Source organism: Pipra filicauda, unplaced genomic scaffold, assembly GCF_003945595.2.
Source record: "Pipra filicauda isolate LSUMZ 115617 unplaced genomic scaffold, ASM394559v2 scaffold64_size3178608_pilon, whole genome shotgun sequence".
Classification (NCBI taxonomy): Eukaryota; Metazoa; Chordata; class Aves; order Passeriformes; family Pipridae; genus Pipra; species Pipra filicauda.
Genome location: NW_024104809.1, coordinates 2579744 through 2600415, shown reverse-complemented (window position 1 = coordinate 2600415; position 20672 = coordinate 2579744). Strand labels below are relative to the sequence as shown.

Genomic DNA, 20672 nt, shown 5'->3' with positions numbered 1-20672 from the left:
ATATACTGTGCCCTTGCACTTTGATAAAAGCAAGATACTTTTTTGACTAATTGAAGTTCGGGATTTTGCTTTGAATCTGAAATACTGTTAAGAATACTATATATCCATCACACATCCAATAGAGAATATTGCTTCTGACTGAAAACAAAAAGTAAATTCATTGATGAATACTTACTGCTTTTCTGCCTTTTTTTTGGGGGGGGGGAATTGAATTGAATTGGAAGTAAACAAAGATTCATTTGTCATTGCTTTATGTATGAAACTTTTGGTTGAGTTCTATTTGTTCCTAATCCAAATGCAAAATTCACATCCTGAGAAAATTTAAATTGGACTAAGGTTTTTGAAAGGGAAGAAAAGGTCACTTTGCTGTGTCAGGCAGGCTAATGTAGAAAGAGCTGTGCCTTAACTTGCTGAGTGTTTTTTTGGTTTTGGAGTTTTTGTTGGGTTTTTTTTTGTTATGGCAGGCAATTGCATGGAGATCTTGATGGCGACATTACTTGGCAAACATTTTGGAATCAGCTCAACATGTGACATCACCCCCCCTTAAGCTTTTCCACATAAAATACGTTCTCCAAAAAAAAAAGATTACGAAAATTGAGACTTAATCTGAAATCTATTATTACATCCTCTAAGGTCTCATTAGACACCTCAGTACTCCTCCCTCTTCCCACCATTTTCCAGGCAGCTAGACTAAATGTTGTAGATGATAGTGGTAAATGTTTTATAATCTTCTTGGGGAAGGGGGGTGGAGGGGGAGGGAGGGTTATGGAGAAGGGGCAGGGAAGAGAGTTTTGATCCCATGCCTATCCTGTTTAAAAATAAATAAATAAATTGCAACGACTCTGGTGCTTAGTCTTCTGTGCAGCTTTTCACACAGTGTGAGCACGTGCATCTGATGTAACATTTTCCCACTTTTAGCAACTGTAGTTGTTTAGCTCTAAGAGATGAGTGTCTGAGATTTTGAGAAGACAGCAGAGACGAACACTTCCATTGATCTCAGGCTTTGGTTCCTGATACTATGATGTTTCACAAGAACAGTTCGCAGTATGTACTCTTCTCTGCGTGCTTGTGCTTGCCTGCATCTGTGTACATTTTTTCTGGGAAACAAAGGGTTTTTCTCCCCAGCCTCTGTAGTTTCAAGCCATAAATATGGCTGGGTACTTGGTGGGAAGCATATGTGCTGTCTTTGATAGACGTGCAGGAGAGAGGTGTAGTGCAGAGTGCGAACACTGCCAAAATGCGTAGAACATGATGTTACACAGGCGAAGCAAAGGAAGAATTATCTATGCATAATGTGAGTTTAGAATAGGCTTGACATTCTCACACCCAAACATTTCCATCTGTTCCTAAGCGAAAGGAAACTGAGACAATATTCTCCTATCTTCTGGACTAGCTATCCAGGGAATAGGAAATGTTCTTTGATATTTTTTTCCTTAGGATGTGTTCAGTTTTACTGCAGATTCAGAAAAGCCACAGTATAAAGTTGCTTTTTTTAAAGACAGTAAATGATATTAAATTGTTAAATTCTTCTGAGAATTGGTATTGATATTGTAAGACTGTGCTTAAACACACTGTGATGCTTTTAGGTTACACTTTATAATAAAGTTGGATTTATGGGGTTTACGCTAATCCTGATATGAGAACTTTGTAATTCTTATTTTCAAAGCTTTCCGTAAATTATCCTCTACTTTTGCTTCCTCTCTCTGTCTGACAAACACCTACTTTTCCTCATGTCTTTTTCTTCTGCCATCAAAGGCTGCCTGCCTGATTTCTTTTATTCTGTTACTTACATACTGTAGTGTATACCGAGCATCTAAAACACACTGAAAGGTTCACCTGTGTCTTGTTGTTGTAACTTTATACGTTTGCATGTCTCCCTGTATTCTCTACAGTGTAACATCCATGTCATCCTGCAAAAGTGCTGAAGAATCCGCCAACTGTTTATCCTACCTCACCTGCTCATGGAGATGTAGGCATTATTATTATTTAAAAGTATTAGTCATGTTTTCACAACTGAACTCTCAAAAGATAACTCCACAAATATTTCTGATTTTTAGTGGATGCAGGGTAAGAAAGCAGACAGATCCCTAGATGTAATATTAAATTGTACATATTTCTTAATATTGTGGCAAGAGGTAGCCTTACCTTTCACATTCTTGTTCCAGCAAGTTTGTAAACTCATCGCTTTTTTCCATGTATTTGCTGTGCTTCCTCTTCTCCTCCTCTAGTTCATACAGAGTCTGTCTGTGTGATTTTTCTACCATTACAAGTTGATCCAGCATTCGTCTGTGAGTTTCTTTCTGTTTCTCTACAACTTTATCAAGCTACAAAAAAAGCAAAAACTCCTGAAATATTTTGAAACTTTTGCTTTGCTTCATTATTGAGAAATTTTAAGTGGCATAATAATAAAAACTGCACTTATAGCCTAATGGCCAGGTCTTTTGGTATCTGTTTGGAAAGGTTTATTTAATTCTGTCAGTCAAATTCTGACAAATTAGAAAAATAAGGTACTGTTTTGCAGGACCCTCAGTTTCCTTCTTTTCCTCCTCCTGCCATGACTGTTCCTCAACAGCTACTAATTAACAGTTACTGTTCCCGGGGCTGTGCTTTTCTCATTGATCATTGTGGTAGAGAAACCAGATGTCTTGGCAGAAGTAGCCTTGTCCACTGCTTCACACAGTGGATGACTGGCTTTGGTTGAATAGAAATAGCTGCCTCACTTGTAGCTGCAGAGGAAATAAGAGCATTACATTGTTTTTGTGAGGGTAGGCAGGTACATCAAAAAGCCATTTTCTGGTTTGACAGTAAATGCATGGTAGTGCCAAGAGTGGAAAACAATCCTGTCTCTTGTGCTTACTCTGAGCATGGCTCTGGGTTTCTGGAATAAGTAAGTGCTAAATTTTTTAATAGTTAGAAGTATTTCTTTTAACAGCGTCATTTCCTGTTTTGTTCCTCAAATTGCACATGTTGTTGAGATCTTCGTCTTACAGATGGCGCCTTTATAGCACACTTTGAACATCAAATTCCTTCCCCTTCCTCAAGGATTTCTGCTTGACTTCTAATCATAGATTCATTAAGGTTGTAAAAGACATCCAAGATCATCCAGTCCAGCTTTTAACTGGAGACCACCATGCCAACTAAACCACAGCACTAAGTGCCACATGAAGTCATTTCTTGAACACTTTCAGGGATGGCAACTCCACCACCTCCCTGGGCATCCCATTCCAATCCTTGACCACCCTTTCAGTGGAAAATTTTCAATTTTTCTAAGCATTGTTATATAGCAATACTTTAAGTCAAACAATCTATTTTAGGTTTTGGTAATCGGTTTTAGTTTTTCTGAACCACAGAGTTGTTGGCATAACTGTTTGCTGGACCTGTGCTGTTAAACTATTAAATAATGTCCTCAAACTTAGAGATAATTCTGGGGATTCTGTTATAATTTTGAATTCAGAATGTGACCGACTTATGCAAGTGTGAGTATGAAACCATAAGTGGTTTTCCTCTTTAGACAATTACTGATGTAGCTGAAGTTTCGGGGAGGATCACTGGAGGCCAGCTAAAGACCTGGGAAGAGTCTGTATTTGTGAGCAACTTTTTTCCCTGCTTGTTCACCTTTGGAGACTCCTTTACCAGGTCATAGGAATCCTTGTAACCTTTTTGGAAAAGAGAAATTTTCAGCTCACAGCCCAATGCCTTCTTTTAACTATAGTCTATTCTAGTAGGTCAATCTGATTGTAGTGCTTCACTCTATTAATAGGAAAGAATTCCCAAACGGGCAGTGTGGGAAGCAAAGCTGGTTCTGGTTCTCTGATGTTTCTCCCACAAGGAATTCCATGTGCTACAAGAAGCACTGGATCTTCAGATTCTTAGGGCTACTGCTTATTTTGGACAATTTAATTCCAAGCAGTATGATTAATTATCTTTTCCTCATGTTTATTCACAGTTTGGCCAGTAGAAATGATGACAGGAAGAGTTGGAATGCCTGAACATGAGTTCCTCGAATAAGTGAGGATATCATCAATTTCTGTGTAGACTTCCAAGTCTCCCCCTGCTTATCTCAGCTTTTTTTTTTAAAGCTATATATATTCTCTTATGTTTCTCCTAAATAATTGTTAACTTTTTTGACACTGCTATGAAAAGAAAAAAGAGCTGCTGACAAGACTTTGAAAATAGTTTGAGTCCAGAATATTCCAACAAAAACGTGGACCATTTTGAAAATTTCCTGCATTTTCAACTTATGACACTGAGAGAGAGTCTTTTCTGTTGTAACATAGCTGAGCTAATTTCATGCCTGATCAAGAAATACACAGAAACCTATGGGTTTTTTTTTGTTGTTTTGGCTGTTTTGTGGTGCTCTTACAGCAGATCATTTAGTTTTTTTTCATCTTGCTCACTAATAATTTGTCCACTTTATAGCAGCAGCTTTCTGGAATCATAATCCTGAAGCAGGGATCTCTCCTGGAAAAACATTTCTTACCTAAGCCCTTGCATGTGCAAACTTTCTCAGTAAGCAAGTGTCGCCTTATACAGTAATCTTTTGGGCTGTTTTCAGTATCTTTTACAGAGGTTGATCTGGATTGCCTTAAAAGGTCAGGTTGAAGAAAACTGTCCATTTTAATTTCTTCACACTCTCCCTCATTTTAGCATAAGTGGAAATTTCACAAATTGAAACTTTTGTTCAGCTACTAATTTACCAGAAAGAGGTTTAATCAACCTCCCCCCCCCCCGCCCAAGATTTTGGAGGGATTTTTTTGGAACAACTATTGTAGATGCATGAAGCACCGTCACCTGAGTTTCTGATCCTTATCTTTTTAAAGATCCTGCTGTCAGGTGAATTTACACTGTTCTCAGAAAGCAACCTGCCTCCTGTTTTTTGATAAAGTTTTGATGCAGTGCTGCTTGCAACTGTGACCCTGTCTTGCTTAAATTGACATGAACTGGGCATCAGCTTTGCATGAGTGCTTGCTGGTCGTAGCCCTCAGTGTGAGGTCAGATTGGAAGAAGGCAAAGGCTTGAACTTCCAACTCCTTTTGGCAGGCAGTCTGCATGAATGGGGTTAAAAAAGTAGAGATAAGCATTAGTGTGGATTGGAGCACCACGTCCAAAGTACGTGTAGTAATCAAAGGGGATGTGTAAATTGCTGTCATAAGAAAACTGAAATTTGTGGCTACAAACTGATCATAAATCAAATGAGCCTGGTTCTGAACATGTAAATGCTTGATGGGGATAGGGGTTAGTCATCAACCAAGCAACAGTAACTAAGTATAAAATAATTCTGCTTCTGCACTGTTGGGTGTAAAGGATGTGGGACTTGCCAGCAGGGTTTTATAGGTTCAGTATATTTTGTTAACTCTGGAGTATTTGTTGAATGGCTACAAGAGGTTAAGTGAAGCAGTAATCCAAGCAGCATGTATGCAAGAAGTAACTCCAGGTTTTTGTTTTGCAGCTCTCAGTGAGCGATGCCAGTGCCTTTCACTTCACAGTAGTGCTTTTGTCAGTGTTGAGATTACAACCGGTTTGGATTACAAACTGGTTTTTGGGATGGGTGAGGTGTGTATTCAAGGCAGGGAAGTGGAACGAGGAATTTTAAACTGGGAAAAAGAACAGTAGTGTCCTGGGGAGTCCTGCTTATATTAAAGGGTAAGACAGAAAAGTAAATAAGCTGCTGCATTAAAGCAGTTTGCATGTTGCAGTTTTCTCCTGTTGCTCAAATTAAGAGATGCATTTAGGTTCCTTTTCCAGCATGCTGCCAAATGAGTTCTACCATGGCTGTTTGGCTGTTGTGGATGGGAACAAGGTGGAGAGTGTGAGCTTGTGATTCCATTTGGGAGAGACAGAAAGAAGTGCTGGGACTGTCTCCTGGTACAGGTGGGTTATAGAGAAGAGAATTGGAGAGACTGCAGATCCTACATCACAATTAATGCAGACACTTGAGATCTGCATATAAGATGTGTAACGGGTATGGGCACTTGGCCTTGTGACACCTGTGTGTGTTCCTGTGCAGCAGCTCTCCCTCCCTGCAGCACCAAGCAGAGCAAAGCCTGGTACTGGGTTGCTGCACTTCTGTGTGGTTTGTTGGGAAACTGTTGCATTCCTCTACAGAATAAGGGCACCTTCCTGGGCAGCAGATTTGACTCTTGCATTTTCCCTGTGGGATCTTGTGGCTGACTCCTATGTATCCAGCAGGGAAGAGAGAGAAGTTGTGTGAACCCCTGCTAATGTGAGATCCTCACACAGAAGCATCTCCAAGAGCCTGGGGTTCTCAATTACTCTGGCCAAATGCTAAATCTGCCCATGCAGAAATATACATTTATATGAACACACACAAGATTACTCAGGCTACACCAGTTCTTAGCTAAAAACCACAGAGGACTAATAAGCAGCAGTATAAATGTCTTCTGTTGAAAATTAAAGTGATAAAATCTTAATTAAGTGATTTGTTGTTTTGTTCTTGCTAACCATATGGGCTTTTTGCTAGAATTAATACTGGAACATGCTGTACAATACAATGGAAAATAAAAGGCATAGCCTTACGTAACTGTGAATAGTTCAACAAGCTAAAAATTCACACAAATTTAATAGTTTAAATACATTTTGCCACCAACTCGTGTCTGAAGCCAAACTAGGGTGATGTATCTCAAATCTATTACATTGGAACTGAACTCTTCATCTTTCTCTTTTTAGACTGTTTTGTAGTGTTACATTTCTTTATCCAAAGTTCAGGGTAATAATATTATCATGGTCATTGTTTGTTAGTGTATAACCCTGAGTTTGGGATTACCAGAGGCTATGGGAGCACTTGCCTTTTTCAACCCTAGGTGAGCCAAATTTCCATGCAGATATGTTGGTCTTCTTTTCCTGAATGCTGCATTGTCAACAGGCTCTTCCTATGACTAAATTATTGGTATTCTACAGCTATCATCCTTGGAAAATTTTGACCAACACTTAGAAGGTGTTGTGAGGATACAGTCAGATATACTTTGTGAGAAGGCTGATGAGGATGCATCTTTCCCCAAGTAGATTGGCCTTTAAAAATGGATTATGTTTTTAATTATTCTTAATGGATGCAGAATATAGGCTTTCATCTAGTTTCGCTGCTTTTAAGGAGATCTCCAAGTCATAGGAGTTATTGTTCATCCCATTTCAAATAGTGAAGCACCCAGGTTTTTTTATCTTTTGGCTGCATTATTGGATGCTGGGGAGAGTTAGAAACCAGAATCTGCTTTCTAATTCTGTGAAGATTTGAGACATGAGAAAAAGACACCATAAATTCTGCAGTATCTATCTCTTTATCTCTTTTTTCCTACATCGCCTTCTCTGGTATTTTTTTGATTCTTTAGAAAAAAAAAACTGGTTATTTTTGAGTGTGGGAAAATGATTCTTATATTTTTATTCTATATTTACTAGAACGTTGAATACTCTTTGTTTTCTATTCAAGAGAAGTGGCAGTTGATCTGAAGACAGATTTTTTTGTGAATAACTGGCTCGGTCTCCATTTATGAACCGTGCAAAGATGGAAAACCTTTTCAGGGCTTTGAGTCAGAAGTAAAAACAAAATGAAAGCCTGTTTTCCTTTATACCCCTCAAGTGTGAGGAAGAAGAGTAATCTTATCTGATAGAAAGAAATAGCTGTAGAGCAAGTTTGACTGAAAAAGCCCTCAGTTTTTTAAAAGAAATTTTAAAACTCTCCTCGCAGGAAGGGAAGACGTGATTTTAGTCTGTCACACTCCTCGTACGTTTGCAAAGGAAGATGTATTACTGCTGTTTTCTAATTTGCTACATTTCTTCACCTATGAATCCTGTTCCCAATGAGTAAAATTGTCCAGTCACCAAATTTTCCCACTACATTCTTAACCAAATTTACCAAGAAACTTAAAGATCAGAATATATGAGAGAGTTGTGAGAGAACATTAAAGAACTGGAAATCCTGCAGTTGCCTTCTGAAATTCATTGTATTTTCACTTGATTTATGGGAAGATACTCTGTGTTCAGGGCTACCAGACTAAACTGTCTGGAGTGAGATGCACAGGCAGAAACAAAGGTGTGGCAAAGGGGGAATTTAAATAGTCTGTTCCCAGACTTTGTGGCTGGTTTCATTTCTCCTTTGATTTTCATATATGTTTTAAAAATACAAAAAAACCCTTAAATGTATTTCTGACATAATTTAGGGGGATTTTGAAATTGAAATTGTGGAATGCCTACCTACTACAGCATCCTTGGTTTACCAAGACCAAGGAGTGGCAGTGGTCCTTCTAACCTTTCACTTGCTCTCAGAATATTTACCTTTGCCTTCTGAAATTGCCAAATCCAGTGGTGTTAGAAATTCTTTTTCTGCCATTAAGTGTAAGAAGGAACAAGTGTGTATAAACTTTACATGTAAAGTAACAGACTGAGCTTGCGTTTTCAAACTTCTTTGGACTTCTCCTCAAATTATTTCCATTTGTGCTCAAAGTTTCTGTGACATAATGCTGCAGTGTTGTAAAATAAATTAACCTTCACACTTGAACTTTATCTGTTTCAGATTATATCCAGAGATTTTAACCTTTGAGCTTCTGAATGAGTGTTGACCTTTTGCCTCCTATAATTTTCCTGAAATGATCTCTGTATCCTTAGGTACATTTCTGGTCAGAAAATTTGAACAACCTTTGGTAGGAGAATTTTATTCATAGTTTCTGCCTTTGTTTTTATGATGTTTATTTATACTGAGCAGCATATTAAAAAATGTTTATGTGAATTGGAGACAATTACCTGGGATAAAAAAACACATTCTGATATGAAGGGGTTTTAATATCCAGTGATTTGCATTGCAGGGCGGAAATTAATCAGATAACATTGTTCAGAAGTATGGGGGCTGCTGCAGCAGTGTAATTAAACTAAAGGTTACTTAGGTGTAATGTGAGAAAAATAGATTCCTGCCTGGATGAAGTTTCTAATGCCAGCTCATTATAGTAACTACTCAGACCAAGCAGGTATAGCTGTAACTTCCCCCCAAATTAATGGGAGTTGGGATATGCAAAGGTTGGCAGCTGTGTCATTGCTTCAGAATGGGCCCCTACTGACAGTGGCCTTCATGGAACAAAGGGGGATTGGGGAAGCTTCTGTTTGTATGGGCTGTGAATATGGATAACAGAAAGGGGGGGGGGAAGATGGTTTCAGGAATAGAAGGGTGATTACCAGAGTTTGAATTAGACAAAATCATGTCTCTCAATGTGTAAAGCCACCAACCCACAGTACAAGTGAGGATCATTAGATTTGGGTCCCAACTGGACCCTGGACTTTGTTTTGCTGTCACTTACACTCGTTTTAGATTCTAGATTTAGAGCTCATTTGCTTTCTTCCTCAGAAGTGGGTGAGATATTTTCTGTTGAGTTTGGTGGGAACTCCAGTTAAATATCAATTACTTGTTCTTACCTCTCCCATAGGCTTTTCATAGATATCTTCTTGCCATTGCTCAGCCTTTGTTTGAATAGCGTCTCGCTGGAGTGCCTCTAACACCTTCTTGGGAGTAACAAAGCCGTATTGTGCTTCAAGCAAAGCCAAGTCAATTTTTTCAGCCTTAAGTACTCCTATAACTTCATCTTGGGCCTGCAGAAACACAAAGTAAGGCTTTGTCTTGTTAAAATGTATAAATGTCTTTACAGATTAACTCTTTGCTTTTGATCTTAAGAAAACTGAAAAACATTGTAAATATTCCTGTGTATGTAAAATGACCCAAAATAGTAATGTGAAGACATTTGAAAAGCATAAAGGGAAGTATCGATCTTTGTATTTCGCTCGTTCAGTATAGACTCCAAAATCTTCAGAACTTTCATCAAAAACCTAAGTACTTTGTTAGTGATGACATTGTGTTGCTGTTACTGGACCAGTGTGTAGCATTTATAAACCAAAATTTCAGGGCAAAGTTTGACTTGTAGTATTAGAAATTGACTTTAAATTGTTAGTGCAAAATGACAGAATGCTTCTTGAAGCCTGAAAGTGTTATACATTCTGTATGTTTTGGGTGCAGATGGCTTCTGTACTTTAACCCCCTTACAGATGTTTCCATGTCTGTTCTTTTTACCCCACCCTGCCTCCTCTGGTGGTGGAGGTTGCCCCCTGCCTCCGTTGCATTGACTGACAACTGCATGAACTGTCTCAAACATCCATTGTCTGCAATGATCTCAGAAGAAAGTATGTGCTAATCCTAGAGGGGTAGAATAGGAAGGAAGGAAACCGGAAAGAAGGATGTATCAGGAAAGGATAACACTTTCACTCTGACTCCTTTTGACTGGAAGACTTCTGTATCCCTATTTATGACTGTTAAAACATATTTAAAATACAAAATACTCTATTTCTAATTCTTAGCATAGTGAGAAAAAAGTAGAAGAGTGATCTTTGTGCATCTTAAATGTTCTGGAATTTGGAAAGTAATGGCATCTAACTTAAAAATATAATTATGGTTGGGTTGACAGCTGATCTTCAGAGATTTAACTTGGCATTACAGGAGGTGGAAAATTAGGAATAAAAAGTGACTTCTTACCTTTTTCATTCACATGCTTCGTTTTGAATTTCAGACATGATTTAAAATGTTCGTGTTAGACTCATTGTTTTCTAGTTTCTCATTTCACTGTATTCCAGTTTTAAATCTTAAGAATTGAAGTGTGTGTGTATTTATATATTTATATTACACAAGTGTAATGAAGAATGTGCGTGTAATATAAATAAATATATTTTTATATATTTAAAAAAACTCTCTTACTGAGAGGAAGAGAGAACTGTTCTGGAGGAGTGTGTGACATCTGAATTTTAATCTAAATTAAGAAAGGCCAAGTAAGCAGGAGAGAAATATTTTGCAAACATGGAAGTTGTTCTGTTTGCATAATGGAACAATCTGTAGAAGTTTACCTTGGGCCTCCCCTCAGAGATTGGTACATCTATTAAATATTTATATTTCATGTGTGTTCTGTTAAGCATGTATGTGTTATTACATAAACGTATACACATATGTTAAGAATAGAACTACCCAGGCACTGTTTAGGTAATAAACTCTGAAACCATGTGCTGCACCCATTTTATACCACTTTGGCCAGTTTGCTTTTTCCTCTGCCTGTGAGCAGTTTTAAAGTGGCTTTCATTACTTCTGTGCAATAAGCCTGTCACAGAAATATTTTACTTGCTCACTGGAAATCTGGTTCCCACTTCCTGCAATTACGTTTGACCAGGTTAGGCATCATTTACCACTTGACAGCTGGTTCCTTTTCTAGGTAGGAAAATGCTCTCTCTTCAAAATCCAGTGTCTTGTGGGCTAAGTGGCATGCAACACTTATGCTTCATATTATGGGAAATAAAATGGCTATGTTTATTTTTCTAGCAAAAGATGTTAGAATACTGTTGAGCAAGTTGCTTCTTGCAGTCTGGCACATACTGATTCATAGGGAGTAATGCTCATGACTTCACAGGAGAGGGGGGATAAGAAATAATTAACTAAAAGATCTTAAAGGTCTGTAATATGTTCTTCATATCAGTTTTGCAGCGACAAACATTTTGTATTCAAAATATTTAGAATGGGGCAGCACAGCTGGAAAGTTTGGCGAGTTCTCGGCTTTGAGAAGTTACGTGGGGTATAAAGATCACATTTCCCATAATTTTAGGGGGTTTTGTACTTTGCAGTTCATATTTGTCCTGAATCAAATTAGGTCAGGTGTTTCCTTGACATAAAAGCAGTTTGGGCTTTGTGGTGGATGGGGGAATGGGGGCTGGGGATATCTTTTAATTCGAAATGTAAAATAAGACAATACGTTACCTGTAATTCACCCTCTAGGACACTAAGAAGAAATAGCAAGTCATCACGAGAGAGATCTTCCCTTTTCTTGAAAGAACTTCTTTGTTTTTTCTCTGCCTTAGGGCTTCTTAGGATTGTACTGGCTTGGGCTCCCTCGTCCTTCTCCTTCTGCTGCCTTTGCACATTTCCTCTCCCGCTGCAACCAGCCTCTTCCTTATGGTTATCTTTTGGCCGTGGCTGGCTCAGCTTTGGTCTGGTTGGGCTTTCGGTGCTGTTGCTTCTGGAATGCATGGTTTATGTCTCTGAAGCTGGAGGAAGTTGGGGAAAAAAGTAATTGCTTTAACTAACAGAGATTATAAAATTATTACTATAGGTGATGGTGGGTGTTGGTCCCTCCAGAATAGTAATTTTCCCTCCCACACAGGCCTGTTTGTCATTCAACAAAAGCTGACAACCTTGTGTAAACCAATAGGACTGGGCTGTGATCCTTACTGGGTGTCTGTAGTGAAGCGAGTCTTTGCTGGCCTTACACCTTGTAACAATTCCCTCCTCGGTATTTGCAAAGGCAGCATCTTTAGCAGCAGTGACAGGCACATCACCACACACCACAGTTCCCATTTGAGAGACAAGACCTACCTCACCTTTCGGGTAAATACTTCTTATGATGAGGCAAATTTAGATTTAGAAGGTTTTCACTAGGAAGATCTTTCTGTTCCTGTTTAGTAGTGTCTGAGCCTTTACTGTATTCTATTTTGCCTTGTCTTTCCAAGGGAGAGCACGAAAGTGGTCTTCCACTACTCTGAGTTATGTGGTTGCATTATCCATGTTTGGCAAAATGTAGGGGTTAGCATGTACATCCAAACTGCAAGGAGTGAGCAACACTGGAAATGCCCCCTCTGCAACACCACCACTACCACCTCCAAAACCAAACCAACTTGCCATTCATGACTTTTCCACCTCTGAAAACCATGTAGTATAAAACCTTACTACTTCTTAGGTGCTGGAGTCCAGCACTCTAGAGGTGTTAGTACCTGGTAAAAGAGAGACTTATCCTAATTAGACCCCTTTGAAGTGCCACTGTTAAGGAAACATATTCTAATGCCTTTGCAGATAAATGACTAACACTGTGTAAATATTGATTAACCTCAGGAACTCTGTTTTGGTTATCACCACTCAGATTAAGGTATGAATGGATTATAGTGCACCTCTATTGGAAAACTGTGGTCATGGATACCATCTACCAAACAAAAGCCTGATCGTGTGATTCAAAGGTGAAATTAAACATGTTCCAAATAGAAATAAGACACAAATCTTCTTATTAAACTGTAAAACTAATTGCTGCAAGGTCCAGAAAATGATTATGGCCTATGATAGGTAGGAGATGACTGTGCAGCTGCTTTTTGGCCCAACAAATCTGTGGCTGATAAAGTTCTTTCCGAGCGTCCTCCCCCACTCCCTTCTACCAGATTCTGACTCTAAATCCTAAACTCTGTGATTGCACTCCTTAACTGTGGTAATTTTCCACTGAACGCTACGAACCCTTCCTTTTGTTGTTTTTCTGCAAGAACAGAGGAGGTGGAAGAAGCTTTTGGTTTCTAATGGATGATGACTGAGAGTGGGGAGAATTTGTCAAAAATTTTACAAAAAAAGCGAGTGACATTTCCTGTAGTGCTGATGTCTCTTTTAGTCTGATTTGAAGCACTCATAATAGCTGGTGTTCAGTAAGAAAAACTTGATTTTCCAGGTGTCAAAAAAGTAAGGTTTGTCAGGTTTGCATGGCAATGTGCAATGGAACCTGTTTTGTGAGGCATCAACAGTGTCATACAATGATGGGATCTTGCTATAGTGCATCGAGGAAACGTCGAGTTGTTCATAGCAGGATGGCAGTGATGTTAGGTGGTGATGATTAGTTTAAGTTAGTGTTCATCCTGGTCTTTCAGTCAAACATAGTTTGACTTTATTCACTGTGGTCTGGCTTTTGTGTACAGTTAAAGGCTTGTGTTTATAAGATGCAGGGATTTGTAAGCTAAATCAGGTAACCTGAATGTACTCAGACTTTGTCTGTGTGCTTTGTTGCCACAAGCACAGGACACTATGAAATGCATAAATAGTCCAAAAAGTCCTTGTGTTTTTCCATCCTGGGTGCCAGTTGCAGCAGCAATCTCAACTGGACATCAAATTACTGTCATAATTGTTGACAAGAAGTGTCAATATGACATTTCTTTGAAAGAAAGAAAGGAAAAAGAAAGCTGTATTTAAGGAAGACTTTTGTACCTTTTTGAGTTGGCTGCACCTGGAAATCCTGAACTTGGAAAGACAGTAGTCTCAGCAATCCTGCCAAGAAGGACATCCTCCCCTGCATTTTCTCTTACAGTGTGTGCGTGCTGTTGGCTTCAAGACACCATGCCACACAGTTTTTCACAGCTGCAGAGGGATAGCTGTGACTCCCTTTTAGGCTTGTCACACCTACTTCCTAATCAGGTAGATCAGTCCTTATTGCACTGGCAAAAGGCATTTGGTCCCTGTGAAAGCCAGCTGACTTGCCAGGTAGGTTACATTCCCATGGAGATGGTGTCTTTGCAGTCTCCCAGAGAGTATTTTTCTTTCACTGTCTTCTGTTCTGACATTCCCTAATGCCAATGCCTGCTACTGAATCTGCTAATGCAAATATTTATGAGATTTAGCAATTAACATGAATTATTAGAGGTTGAAGTGACAAAATAAATATGTGCTTTAAGCACTTTTTTTTATGGTACTTGAATGTAGCTGAAAGAGGCAGGAGCACTCCATTAGTAGTGGCCTGCTTTACTAACATATTCTTTTTCAGTTGATTTATTTAAGCCTTCTTATTACCTGCACATTGACAGGCATTATTATTTGTGGTGTTGTCTGTTTACATAAGAATGCTAGTACTAATGTGGTTGTCAAAGGAGGTAGGTGTGAGTAACAGAAGGGCAATTCCCAACTTCAGATTACCTCACAGTGTAGCTGCTGGTGTAGCAACCAAAGCAGGACCTCAGAAATGGACAAAAATAAACATTCCATCCACCTACCTTAAAACTTCTCACCACCCTCAAATTATCAGACTCCCTAAATGTGGCACCATCTAAGGGAGTAACCTTCAAAGTGCACCTGACATTCTGGACAGAATATCAGCTACTCTGTCATGCCCTTGCACCATGGCAGAAAACAGAAAAAACATCCAGTCTAGTCCAGAGAATGCAGGCTTTCTGCAATGTTATTAAACCTTTGAATTACCATAGAGAGACATTCAAGGTAGAAGTAGTGTCATTTGAAATTTTCCACATGTGTATTTTGGTATGTTGGGTTATTTTCTGTTTTGAGCAACTCCTTCCATGTTCTTGAATGTTAATGAAGAACAACTGGTTTTTTTTCCCCGCAAAGTAAAAATGTTAATAAACTCATAAAGTCTGTGATTATCAGTTGTCTCATGGCACCCAAAATAGTGAGGCCAGGCTCTCAAGATTAGACTAATGAGCATAAAATTTGCCTTTTTGCGTATCTGGTTCAACCTATTTTCACATAGATTTTATAATGATATACAAGAAAGCTGTCATGCAAAAAAAAGAGGTAAGGAAGAAGTGTTTCTTCTTGTAACAGAGCTTGTAGTTCACAGAGGCTCTTTGATTTCTCCTGGAGGACTGACTCTTGCATCTTGTGGCAAACTTCTGTATAGAAGCTTATTTAAGCCTTGTTACTCTGTACCACCAAGAAGGATGACGGTATGAGATGCCTTAGAAAACAGTAAACAACAACTGCTAAGAAAGATTTGATTGGGTGTACATGCCTTGCCTTGCGCTTGTGATCTTTCATCTGTTTTGGGTCAATTATTAAACAGCAGGGATTGTAGATAGGTGAACAGAAGAAAAAAGAATACTTGCCAGTGTTCTCATATTATATACATTGTGAACCCTTGCTTGCATCAAAAATAAAAGAAGATTGAAAGAGACGATTTGGATCATGAAGTGAACGTCTGCTGAAATCACAGACCACCATGCAGTGGGTACTTTATTAATAGAGATTAACTTTCCATAATTGTGCTAATTGAAGAGCACAAGTGTGTTCTGCACTTTTGGGCTTTACTTCACGTTATGAGATGTCTGTTTTACTGAAGATTTTGCACTGATATCTTGCTTGAAGTCACAATGTGCGGGTGCCCAGACTCATCGGATTCCATGCAGCTTGGTAGGCTAGTTCCAGATTCAAAATGGAGTGAGGATGAGTTACCTTGTAACATTCTGGTTAATCAAATTACTGCAAGTGACACACTCAGCAAAGTTTGAATTCACAGTGTTCATGTTCTTGTTTGTTTTATAATTTGTTTTCTGTTCTGTTCTTTAAAAACCTTGCTCATTTCTGAACATGCAGTCTTTCTGCATATAAAGGAGAAATTTTCCTCTTCTTGGTGATGAACAAGTAATCTGAATGGTCAAAGTATACTTTCCGTAAGAGACAGATGAATAAATGACCAAATGTTTCTATGATGTTAACGTGGTCTCCACCCCCTCGATTATATTCTGAAGGAGATGAAACTGCATTTGTTTCTTTGGCAGCAGTGAATAAGCAGGTGGTTCAGAAATCACTGCACTTTTGTGGGAAAGACTGAAATACCCTTCAGAGATGACTTCATCATCGGGTTTTAAGAGACATCCCTTTTTCTCCCATTTATTTTCCCCTTTAGTGTTTTCTCTTTTCTCGGTGATTGACTTATGAGCTAACAAAATCCCTCACAGGACCAAATCTTCCCTTAATCCCAGGGTAAGGACCCTGAACAGTTAAGAACTTGATGTTTCTTCCAAAAATCCATGACTAAGCAAGAAATCATGTCTTTCTGGTTTTTAACATCCCTTAATGGCAATGCTTTTTATTTGCTGAAATTGATAGGACTCCTACCAACAGAGTGGCTTTTAAATGAGATGTGATTGCTCAGCATAGCAGTGTAATGGGAGAGCGCAAAGAACATGATGTCTTTTGGAAATGCCTATGTGTAGTTTGGGGCAAGAAAAAAACTGGTCTCACCTTAATTGCTACAGGTCCACAGACTATTTTTTCCCTTCCCTGTGTAGCAAAGCCTACTTTGAAGCATCGTGTTCATACCTCAGGAGAAATTAATCTCCTGTCCCTGTTCTTGTGTGGCTGTATGCCAGGTAGCGTCCAAGCATGGGAAGGCACTTTTGGCTGGGCCACATCGCATCCTCCACCAGCAAAAGAAGCAAGTTTGTCTTGTTCTTCTTCTGTAGTCCTGGTGTGGCCTGTGGGCTAGCAAATGAACCGTGCTGAACTGTGGGAGAACATGAAGAATTCTTTTTATTAGTTGGAATCCCAGTATCTGTCCCTTTCACAGCATCACTGGTGCCTTCTGACAGAATGCCTTTAGGACTTTCATTCTTCCCCTAAGTGGAAATACATTTCTTTGTGGTAGATTTACACCACTTCACCACTTCCAAAGACAACAGCCTTTCTTTTTGGGTAGACTACTTTAGTGTTTTCCTGGAAACTGTTTGCAGTGGCTTCTGTCCAGAGGGATGTTCTGTCGTACCATGACCAGCTATCGCGCTTGGGCTGTGCTCTCATTCTCAGTAGACTCTGTGCTGGTTTGGTGCACAAGCTACTCAGTAAGAAGAGACTCTAGTGGGTTCTTCACCCAGGGAATCTGGGATAACTGTGTGTTTCCATCCTGGCAGGGAAACTCTGCAAGATTAAGTTGGTTATCTGGGAAGACTGTTGCAGGAGTGCTTACCTGTGTATCCTGATGAATCTGTTGGCATGCAGAGTTGCAGGAAGTCAAGCAGGAGAAAGAAAATAAATTAGCAGTCTGTTTCCCCTCTCACAGGATCTTGTCAAATTTTGGTCTCTGAAGCCCTTGGGGATCCTGCAAGAACAGCAATTAGTCAAGTGGTGAGAAAATGTGGATTCAGCTGAGGATATGAACGCTCCCTGACAGGAAAAGCAGAAGTTGATGTCATTTTTGTGCTGGTCGTGGTTTACGTTCTTCTGACCACAAGTCAGATTCCTCATCCCTTGGATACAGGGATCCTCTTCTGAGACAGAAAGATGTCTTTTGAACTGTGTTAGAGTTGTCCTGTTACTCTTCTCACGGTAAAGATACTGTGAAATTTCCACCATCTGCTGTTTTCTCTTCCCACTTCCAATCCTGTAGAGTTTTGCACATATGTAGTGATTGTGGTTAGGTGAAATCTTCCCAGGTCCGTTTTGCAAATGTACAAGCTTACAGTCATCTTTAGAAGGCTGAGTTTGTGTGGGAGATTTTGACCAGGTCCTTTTGAAGAATGTGTCACTTGTCTGTCATTTCGTTATTGGTGCGTGAACTTGTGATCTGGTCTTCGTTCTTGTAATGTCTCTAACCACAGGTACATATAGATATAGATGTAGTTATTATATGCACACACACACGTCACAGGATTTTGTGCCTGGAAGTAGAAAAAAGAACCTGTGCCATGTGGCCAGCTGTTGGTTTTGTGGCTCTGAGCTCAAGTTAAGCCCTTTCTGTCGATTAAGTGATCTCAGCCCACCTCCTGCTAAGTCTTAGGTTGTGTTTGTCCACATATTTGAGTTCATCCTGTGGCAGTTTAAAGGACTCGCATTCACAGTGCTCTGCATGAAAGCATAAGCTGCTCACCTTAAACATACTTGAAATTTTCACATTAGGAGTGTGTTGTTGGGAATGTATACTTGTATTCAGAGCTGTCAGATCTTGTTCTAAGTGAGATTCTTCAGATGGTCCATAAAACCAAGCAGTATGGGTAATAGAGCTCTTTGTGATGATCCATGAGAAAAGCAAGAGTTTTGGCTCCTTGATGTGTCACACAGCATTTCTCTGGCAAAACTGGATATTTGTTTTGAATTCTGAAATGAAGACCTGGATCTCACAAAGGTTCCAGCTCAGAAATCAGTACATGGACTGATTTTTTTCATTATCTCTGGTCATAATTTGGAACTTCTGCTAAACCCTTCTCCTCACTCCTCCACAGGAATTCAGCTTTTGTATTTTGTGGTCCAGCATTTTACTAAGTTGATGGTAGTCCTGGAAAATTATAATGTATTTATTACATTATAGGTATATAGTTTCTGTAGTTAGACACAGTAGATTGGTTTGAGGTGATTTGTCTTTTCAGTGAGGCACTACAGAGGCCACAAGGCCAATGTGAAGCCAAGGGCTTAGTTGTAGTGGGAAAATGAAGTTGTATGTGCACCGTAGCTTCAATGTGCTGCTGCAGTGTGACAACACTAGTGTAATCCCATGTATTCATGGTTTCAAAAGGTTAAGGAGGAATAAAAATTAAAAGAGGTAGAACGTCTTTAACTTTCCACTGCTGGGAATAGAGGGTTGATATTAGTATGGGGAACTTTTTTTTTTTTCTGTCTGCTTCCTTGGTTTTAGGTTTGGGTTTTCTTTCTTTTGGAAGTAAAATGTTTCGTACTTGTTTTGTAATTAGACACTAACATAAAAGGCAAAAGAAATTTACTCAGTCCAGTGCAATTTTTACATCTCTGACTTTAGAGTGATTAGCTTTTCCTGCACATATATAGTTGCACATGCCAGCACCACTTCAGTGGCCACTGTGTTTACTGTAGTATGGTCCTACCTTTCTGATGGAAGGTAAATTTTTTCTGGCAAAGTGCTTGTAACAGTCATCTTCTGTACCCTTAAACATGCTGGTAATGTGGTATAAGGTCACTTTGAAAAGCAGCCTATAATCACAATTGTCTAAAAAGAATTTAATTGAAGAAATACAGTGTTATGATGTTATTAGCTATAATAGCTGTGGGCAAAAGGAAAGGAAGAGACAAATGGTATTTCTTGTATTTCAGTGTGTGTATGTGTCACTGTACACACACATACAATGTTTTAAATAATGTATTTGTTTACCAAGTGTGTATATGTGTAATGCTCTTGTGCTTGATGCTCATGGCAATTATGAAATAAGTGGTCCTTTATAAGCTTTCATCAAAAGAGCAGTAGAAGTACACAAAGTTTTGAAGTATCTTGGTTTTGTTTTCAATGAAAAATCTATGGTTAGTAAGCAAGGATTATCTAATAAATATTATCTAGTGTAAGTTAATTTGTTACTCCACAGTAATTGGTCTGGGTATCCGAGATCCAAACTTCTTAACCCTTGCAGCCATCTCCATTTCCAATTTAGTCTTTTTTTTTTTTTTTTTTTGTGAGTCATGAAATAGGCAGCAGAGACCACAGCAAGGGCTACCGAGTAAAACTGAACACCTTCAAAGTGCAGATGTATTAATTTTCTTCAAGGGTATTTTTGACAAGTGTGGATTTGTAGAGACATTTGTGTGGGAGTGATCAACTCAGCGTTGCTTTTCCCCACACATGAAAATAAACCACAGACTTTTAAATATCCTGAGAAAAGTTTCTTCAAAGAAAGATCAAAAGTCTTTACTAATGTCTGAGGAAGCTGCGTGGCTGCCTCTCTTGTGAACTCATGTCTATGGGGAGCTGGCAAAGACAATCAAGATCATTTTTCTATTGATTTGATCATTTGCAGCTTACTCAAAGAGGAGATGCCTTGTTTGGAGAAGAAGGAGGTGGGAGAATCCACAGATGCTCCCTAATTTTACGAAGACAGACATGAATAAAATAACTTTTCAAAACCAACTCTGTTGTTTTTTCTGATATGTCGTTTGGAATGCTCTGCTTCAGATTACTGTCTTTAACAGTGAATGGTCAAGAGTTTTCTGTAATAGTGAGTCCATTGACATGTTCTTAATTTTATCATTTTATTTCTTTGGTGGCTGTTGAAGTTAAGTGAAATGCCCAGGTATGGCTTTCAGGGCTTCGCAGAAATTTTACATATGATTTTTTTGTTTTGTTTGCTTGGTTGGTTTTGGTTTGATTTTTATCTCT

At 38.9% G+C, this 20672-nt stretch overlaps 2 protein-coding genes across 4 annotated transcripts in view; one reads left to right on the top strand and one right to left on the bottom strand.

The window, feature by feature from the left end:
* Positions 1 to 20672, top strand: part of CMSS1 (cms1 ribosomal small subunit homolog) — a 223629-nt gene that overhangs the window by 67727 nt on the left and 135230 nt on the right. The gene's annotated exons all lie outside the window — the stretch shown is intronic.
* Positions 1 to 20672, bottom strand: part of FILIP1L (filamin A interacting protein 1 like) — a 188972-nt gene that overhangs the window by 65985 nt on the left and 102315 nt on the right. For 2 of the 3 annotated variants that reach the window (XM_027727510.2, XM_039388428.1), the window contains 3 exons: positions 11786 to 12072; positions 9415 to 9588; positions 2146 to 2324 (listed from right to left, as the gene is read on the bottom strand). In XM_027727510.2, coding sequence (XP_027583311.2) covers positions 2146 to 2324; positions 9415 to 9588; positions 11786 to 12055 — 623 coding nt within the window. In that variant the 5' untranslated portion in view covers positions 12056 to 12072. Of the gene's footprint in view, positions 1 to 2145; positions 2325 to 9414; positions 9589 to 11785; positions 12073 to 16843; positions 16863 to 20672 lie in introns of those variants that run through there. The other variant, XM_039388429.1, reaches the window with a different exon arrangement.